Raw genomic sequence first — 7,886 nt, forward strand, 5'->3', positions numbered from 1 at the left:
TATGTGTTGGAAGACTAAAACTGTCCGGACTGCCCCATCAGAACATATATGGGCGATTTGGTGAGCCGCGTTGGAGATGCCCTTAATGCAGTGAAGCATGTGTTGTTTCCCTTAAATAGTCGTTTCTAAACTTATTTGTTTCACTGGCTTCTTCAAAAACTTTTTTCGAAATCTAGCCTTAGATATCGATGCTAAACCGTTTGATGTTTGGTTTAGCAACACTACAAGTAAAAAAATACTCAAAAAGGAGGATAACCCTGGTTTAGCATAACTTCAAGCTGTCAAATGTGAGGTTATGTTTCTGGAGGATTATGCTTCAATTTCGAAAGCGCCATTTAGGAATAATGGTACTCCTACGTGAAGCATGGTTGGTGGTACTGCATTATATTCATCTGAATGCGTGTCTCTGAATAAACAAATCACAGTCTTTGCAGAGGGGTCGTGGGGCTCTGTATCCCCTCCCTCTAGTATTATTTGAAGAGGGTGCTAGAGTAGAGTAATAATTTTCTCTCTCGATTGACTGCCATTGTTGGTCTTCCTCTCATCTCATCTCCACTGAACGCTCCCTTCCTCCATTGCGCTCCCTGGAATAATCAAGATCCATCCGCCCTTGTTTCTGATCTCATCCCGCCTCCCCTGGCCAACTGACTGCCCTATTGGTGACCGTGGACATTTTGGGTATATTTCCTGTCGATTTGTTTCCAGTTGAAAGTAGCAATGGTTGGATCTGAAATTTATTAGTCTCCTGCTTGAGATTCTAATCGATTTGTATTGATTGAATCCAGGTCCAGGGTGGCAAGAACCATGGAGCTTCCGGTCATTATTCAGAGCAGCATGCATGGAATCCAGTGACCCTGCTAGCGGCCTGGTAACTTCCTTCTTGTTAATCTTCCACCTTCTTGTTAATCTGCTGATTTCCTAGATTATACTGTACTTACTAGTTTCTTGTTCTTCCAGATCGAGTGAAGCAGCGCGCCATCTTGTCCCCTCCACCCCTCCATATCCGGTGCAGCAAAGCTACCGGATCTGGCCTCTGGTGCCCAGCCGCCGCTTCCGCTTCGTTGTCCGCCGATCATCCGACGAGGACGCCGCCGCTGTGTTCTGCTTTGCCGTGAAGAACAGAAGGTGGGTGTCTTCCTCTGCTCCTCATCTCCACAACCGACAGAGTGCTCCCTTCCTCTCATTCTCATCTCAGTCCTGTCCTCCGTTGCGCTGCCTGGAATCGATCCAGCTTGTTGGGGATCTCATCCGAACTCGGAGCTTGCTTCAGAGTCTGATTTGTGTTGCTTGATTCAAGAGTGGCAGTGGAACAGCAAGCAAGAACCATACAGTTTCCAGTCATTCAAAGCACGATGCCTCAAATCCACTGACCCAGCTAGCGGCCTGGTATATTTATCTGCTGATTGGCTAGCGGCCTGGTAAAAATTTATCTGCTGATTTATCCCTTCTTACTATTCTGCTCTACTGAAATGTTTCACGTCCACACCTTATCTGCTGATTTGCTAAGTTTTTAGTTTTCAACTCAGTTCTAGAGCTCGATTACAGCTCCCCAAATTCGTCGATTTGCAGGTTTCTAGCTGATTGGTGCTAAAGAAAGCTGCTCATGGAGGTCACAACGGGTGCCATGGGCAGCCTGCTCCCCAAGCTGGGCCAGCTGCTCATGGATGAGTACAACCTGCACAAGCGCGTCAAGAAAGACGTCCGCTTTCTCTCCATGGAGCTTGAGAGCATGCACGCTGCCCTCATCAAGGTTGGTGCCGTGCCGCGGGACCAGCTCGACACGCAAGTCAAGCTCTGGGCCGATGAAGTCAGAGAGCTCTCCTACAACATGGAGGATGTGGTCGACAAGTTCCTGGTACGTGTCGAAGGTATTCAGCAGCCTCACGACAACACCGGCAGATTCAAGGAGCTCAAGAACAAGATGATCAGCTTGTTCAAGAAAGGCAAGAATCACCATCGGATAGCTGACGCCGTCAAGGAAATCAAGGAGCAACTCCAGGAGGTGGCTGCTAGGCGTGGCAGGAACAAGCTCGATGGTATTGCTTTTAATCCCACAGAAGCAATTGCTATCGATCCTCGGCTTCGGGCGTTGTACACAGAAGCGACAGAGCTGGTGGGCATTTATGGGAAGAGGGATGAAGACCTCTTGAGTTTGCTCTCCATTGAGGGTGACGATGCATCTAACAAGAAACTGAGGAAGATCTCCATTGTTGGATTTGGAGGGTTGGGAAAGACCACTCTTGCTAGAGCAGTATATGAGAAGATTAAAGGTGATTTTGATTGTCGGGCATTTGTCCCCGTCGGTCAAAACCCTGATGTCAGGAAGGTTTTTAGGGATATCCTTATTGATCTCGGGAAATCCCACTCAGATGTTGTCATGTTGGATGAAAGGCAGCTTATCAACAAGCTTCATGAATTCCTCGAGAACAAGAGGTATGCATCACTTGCAGCAAAAATGATACTACTATGATACTATGTCCGTTTCCTATGCTAGTTGTCCAACTAATGATGTACAAACACATTGTAACCATCACACAGAAGGCCGGTTCAGAATAATTTCTCATTAAGGTCAGTAAACCGCAAAGGTTATAGGTACTAAGTTTCAAGACTGTATGAGTATATATGTTTGATCCCCCCCTCCTTTATCTGAAGAAATAGTAAAATACTTCTCACTGCAGTAATTATAGTGGCTTAAATTTATTGCCATTGGTCTAAGAAATTCATCTCGGCGTTGTACATTTCATCAAAGATATAAATAATGAGCATAATAACAGTTGTACCAAATAATACACCAAAATGGTGCATCGTGCACCAAAGGCTACCCTTTTGCTCTTAATACCCCAGGAAGTTAAATTCGCTCTTCGATATCACATCATATACTCAAAAGGATAATGTCATTTAAACTTTGAGTCTCCGGGGGTTCATCAGCAGCCATAAAGTATATTGATGGGCAAATCAGTGCTCCGATCTTTCCAATAGACCTACCTAACCATTGTAATATTTGAAATGTTGATCTTTCTAATAGACCTACCTAACCATTGTAATATTTGAAATGTTGTACTCCCTCCGATACAAAATAAGTGTCGTGGTTTTAGTTTAAACATTTATTTTGGATCAGACGGAGTAACAAATTAATTGTACTTCTATCTATGTCACTGATGCAGCAATTTGCTCTTCGTGTTCTACTCCCTTGAATCTTAAATTTGTATTCATTTTATTCATGATCTGATTGTAATGCACAGTTATTAAGATCAAATTGTCGAGATTGAGACGCCTGATTCTTATTAGTTTGTTTCTGAATATGTGCACTTGTAGATGTATAGTTCCACCCATATATTCGTATGGCCCTAAGCTTTGTGATGTGTATAGACCTTACACTGATACTCTGAACTAATGTAGGTATCTGGTCATAATTGATGATATATGGGATGAAAAATTGTGGGAAGGCATCAACTTGGCTTTCTCTAACAGGAATAATCAAGGCAGTCGGCTAATCACCACAACCCGCATTGTCAGTGTCTCCAATTCATGTTGCTCGTCGGCTAATGATTCGATTTATCAAATGAAACCTCTTTCTACTGATGATTCCAGAAGGCTCTTCCATAAGAGAATATTTCGCGACAAGAGTGGATGTCCAAATGAATTTGAACAAGTGTCTAAAGATATATTGAAAAAATGTGGTGGGGTACCACTAGCCATCATTACTATTGCTAGTGCTTTGGCTAGTGGACAGCACGTGAAGCCAAAGCGTGAGTGGGATGTTCTGCTCCAATCCCTTGGCTCTGGACTAACAGAAGATAATAGTTTAGAGGAGATGCGGAGAATACTCTCTTTCAGCTATTATAATCTACCGTCCCATCTGAAAACTTGTCTACTGTACCTATGTATATATCCAGAAGATAGCGAGATTAATAGAGATGGACTGATATGGAAGTGGGTGGCCGAAGGATTTGTCCGCCATGGAGATCAAGGGACCAGCCTGTTTTTGCTTGGATTAAACTACTTCAACCAGCTCATTAATAGAAGTATGATCCAGCCAATATATGATCGTCTCGGCCAGGTACATGCTTGCCGTGTACATGATATGGTTCTGGACCTTATCTGCAAGTTGTCACATGAAGCAAAGTTTGTTAATGTATTGGATGGAACTGGGAATAGCATATCTTCACAAAGTAATGTCCGCCGTTTGTCCCTTCAGAATAAAAAGGAAGATCATCAAGCCAAGCCTCTCACAAATATCATGAGTATGTCACGAGTGAGGTCAATTACTATCTTTCCACCTGCTGTTAGTATCATGCCAAGTCTGTCAATGTTTGAAGTTCTGCGTGTACTTGATCTTTCGGACTGTAACCTTGGGGAAAGTAGCAGCCTGCAGCTTAACCTCAAGGGTGTTGGACATTTAATCCACCTAAGGTACCTTGGTCTAGCAGATACTGGAATCAGGGAACTGTCGGCTGAGATAGGAAACCTGCAGTTTTTGGAGGTGTTGGATCTTGGAAGCAATTTTAGAACCAGGGAATTGCCTTCCACTCTTTTTAATTTGCGAAGATTAATCTACCTAAATGTTTATCTCGATAAGGTGGTTCCAACTCCTGGTGTGTTGCAGAATCTGAAATCCATTGAAGTGTTGAGGGGGATCTTGGTCTCTCTGAACATTATTGCACAAGAGCTTGGCAAACTGGCAAGGCTGAGGGAGCTTCAGATTCGCTTCAAGGATGGTACTTTGGATTTGTATGAATGTTTTGTGAAGTCTCTGTGCAACCTACATCACATCGAAATTCTAATTATTGGTAACAATTTCGGAGGAACATCTTTTGAACTGATGGATCTCTTGGGAGAATGCTGGATGCCTCCTGTACATCTCCGCGAATTTGTGTCGTACATGCCCAGCAAACTCTCAGCTCTGCGAAGATGGATAAAGAGAGACCCCTCGCATCTCTGGAACCTCTCCGAGTTAATCCTCGGGTCAGTGAAGGATGTGCAGCAGGAGGACGTGGAAATCATTGGGGGGTTGTTGTCCCTTCGCCGTCTCTGGATAAAGAGCACCCACCAAACACAGCGGCTGCTAGTCATCCGTGCAGATGGGTTCCGCTGTATGGTAGACTTTGAGTTGAATTGTCGATCAGCAGCGCAGATCAAGTTTGAACCAGGAGCTTTGCCGAGGGCGGAAGCAGTTGCGTTCAGCCTGGGCGTGCGGGTGGCGAAAGAGGATGGAAACTGTGGTTTCGACTTGGGCCTGCAGGGGAACCTGCTCTCCCTTCGGGGGGATGTCAGGGTTTGGATGTATTGTCGTGGAGCGAGGGTTGGGGAGGCAAAGGAAGCGGAGGCTGCGGTGAGGCACGTGCTCAAAGCCCATCCCAACCATCCCCCGATTGACATTGACATGTTGCCGCGTATAGCAGAAGGTACTCGCCATGCACCTAACTACTCACGCTCAACTCCCATCCCAATCATCCCCCGATTAAGTACATGTTTTTTTTCGAAATGATGGACTGACCTTATTACTTTCTGCATTGATTTTGATCTCTGAATCTACCAAGATGCTCATGATGACGATTTGTGTGAGGAGAGGAGGAGAACTGATTTCACCTTGCGTCAGGTGTGCTCTCGGTATGTAGCAGATATTTGCCTATTATGTTTTCCATCTTTCTCTGACGTCTAGAGCTCAGCTTGTCGTTTTATTGACCAACTACGCTATAGTGATCTAGATGGAAAACAAGGAATCATAATTGCTTGAAAAATATTTTCCCTATGGATATTAGATGTTCTATTGGTCTATCTTACAGAGAAGAATTGCACGATATGCAGGTAGCAGGGGCGCGGGACGGCGTGGTTACTGCTGGTGGCATCGGAGATGAATGTTTCACAAACATTTTTGGGTGGGTGCTGGCCGTGCAAAGATTTCGAACTTTGCTGGAAGTTGTGTGATGAACTTCTTTTAAATGGCAGTCACTTGCAGAAAGAGATATTGCTTGGTTTTGTAATGAATAAGTCCTTACAAGGATAGCTTTGCTTTGCTTTAGTTGAGGGCCATCGTTGCTCCTCTGTTTTGCATGTTGTTACATGGGAGGGCTAGCCCATGACATACTCGTGTATTTTGTTTTTAAGCTGAACCGGATAAACCTGAGGGTGTATTATCAGTTTCATGATGAATGAAATCTGAGCTCTTTAATTCAAATAAAAACTGTGGTTTACTGTTGGAACTGTTACATAAAAACTACTCCCTTCGTCCGGAACTGCTAGAATTTACTAGTTTTACCATTTCAGCGAGTATTATCTAGAGACGTCCATTTCAGCGTCAAGTAACTCCAGACAGAGGTAGTAGTATTTACTAGTTTAGCCAACATGTTTCTGTTACATACAAATGGGAAGTGTGCTTCCAACTACACGTACTATTTTTAAAGTGTGCTTCCAACTAACAAGCATGTGTACCCCATGGCTGCAAATTATTTTCATATGTTTGAAAGCTCCGTCTCAAAGCCAAATGAAGCCTAATCCGACGGTGACAGAAAGGGCTATATATTTGTGCCGATTTAACTGGATCATTCTCCATAGTTTTTCATTTTCTCTATATGTACTCTAGTCGGTTTCAGCTCTAGCCTACACATAGTTAAATCAGAAGAGGTAAAAGTCGAACAAAAGAAGCATGAGGGCCGACATGGGAAGAACAGGACATGTGCGGTGCTGGCCTCCTAAGAGGTGCGGTGCTGGACACATGTAGATGACCCCACAAAATAAATATTCATGTAATGGCTTTTAGAGAAGAATGGAGTATTATAGTGAAATGGCCAATAAGATTATAGTATTTTTGTGGTTAGCATTCAGAAATAGTATCAGCAGAGATAATGTGAATCATAGAGGTAGTGTGGTACAGGGAACTGTCTTTTTTGCAGTAGAAAAGAGTCAGTGGATTATATCTTCTGTAATTGTTTGGTTGCTTGTTATATTTGCTTTTTATTTTGATATAGTCCTGTTAGCATGGAGGGATTTTGTGATTGGGTGATGAATTTCAGGGGTAAAGATGGGAATCTGAATTTTGCTAGGGCGGCGGCTGTTATTTGGTCTATTTGGAAAACAAGCAATGATAATTGCTTGAATAATATTTTTCCTATGGATCCCAGCTGTGTGTAGGTTGCAAAGTTGCATATTGGATGTTTGTAGCTTACAGAGAAAAGAATTGCACGATGTGCAGGTAGCAGGGGCGCGGGGTTACTGCTGGTGGGCACCGGCCGTGCGAAGAATTGAAGATGGGAAAGTTTCGAGCTTCGCTGGAAGTTGTGTGATGTGGTTCTTTTAAATGGCAGCTGCTTGCAGAAAGAGATATTGCTTGGTTTTGTAATGAATAAGTAAGAGTGTTGTAGTGAATTGATCCTTACAAGGATAGCTTGCTTTGCTTCAGTTGAGGGCCATCGTTGCTGCTCTGTTCTGCTCTGTTTTTTGTTTTTAAGCTGAACCAGAGAACCTTAAGGTATATTTTCAGTTTCATGATAAATGAAATGGGGGGCTCCTTTTTCGGTAAAAAAAAGCTTTTTGGTAAATGGGGGGCTCACCTGAGCTCCTTAATTTGAATAAAAACTGCGGCTTACGGTTGGGATTTTCTACTTAAGAAAATATTTACTAGTTCTACCAACATGGTCCTGTTACATACAAATGGAAAGTGTGCTTCCAACTAACAGGTGGACTAGTATTTTATACAAATGCATGTGTACCCCATGGTAGCAAATTATTTTTGTATTTTCAAAAGCATCGTTGCAAAGCCAGGACAGGGCTATATATTTGTGCCGAATTAACCGGACCAATCTCCGTAGTTTTTCATTTTCTCTGTGTATGAAATGCGGGAACATCATGTCCTCAGACAAGGTTGGTTAATAAATCCCTTGCAAAAA

The 7,886-nt window shown here is 43.3% G+C and overlaps 1 protein-coding gene across 3 annotated transcripts; it reads left to right on the plus strand.

The window, feature by feature from the left end:
* The first annotated feature begins 375 nt into the window (after positions 1-375).
* LOC125543109 (disease resistance protein RGA5-like) lies at positions 376-6,184 on the plus strand. Of its 3 annotated transcripts, XM_048706368.1 has the most exons (8): positions 376-678; positions 786-868; positions 958-1,125; positions 1,232-1,418; positions 1,570-2,433; positions 3,400-5,405; positions 5,541-5,599; positions 5,809-6,184. In XM_048706368.1, the coding sequence occupies exons 5-8, from the start codon at positions 1,604-1,606 to the stop codon at positions 5,926-5,928; spliced, it is 3,015 nt and encodes a 1,004-aa protein (XP_048562325.1). In that variant the 5' UTR covers positions 376-678; positions 786-868; positions 958-1,125; positions 1,232-1,418; positions 1,570-1,603; the 3' UTR covers positions 5,929-6,184. The 3 variants fall into 3 exon arrangements, with proteins under 3 accessions (XP_048562325.1, XP_048562317.1, XP_048562330.1); XM_048706360.1 differs by lacking the exon at positions 1,232-1,418; XM_048706373.1 differs by lacking the exon at positions 1,232-1,418 and having other exon boundaries at positions 5,541-5,610; positions 5,809-5,950.
* Positions 6,185-7,886: the final 1,702 nt, after the last annotated feature.

Source organism: Triticum urartu, chromosome 1 (assembly GCF_003073215.2).
Source record: "Triticum urartu cultivar G1812 chromosome 1, Tu2.1, whole genome shotgun sequence".
NCBI classification, from domain to species: Eukaryota; Viridiplantae; Streptophyta; class Magnoliopsida; order Poales; family Poaceae; genus Triticum; species Triticum urartu.

What these genes read in the sequence shown, in the direction of transcription:
- LOC125543109 (XM_048706368.1), top strand. Translation starts at nt 1,604, where the DNA reads ATGGAGGTCACAACGGGTGCCATGGGCAGCCTGCTCCCCAAGCTGGGC. An exon ending in GAATTCCTCGAGAACAAGAG is followed by an intron (nt 2,434 to 3,399) that starts GTATGCATCACT and finishes GAACTAATGTAG; the next exon opens with GTATCTGGTCATAATTGATG. An exon ending in GTTGCCGCGTATAGCAGAAG is followed by an intron (nt 5,406 to 5,540) that starts GTACTCGCCATG and finishes GAATCTACCAAG; the next exon opens with ATGCTCATGATGACGATTTG.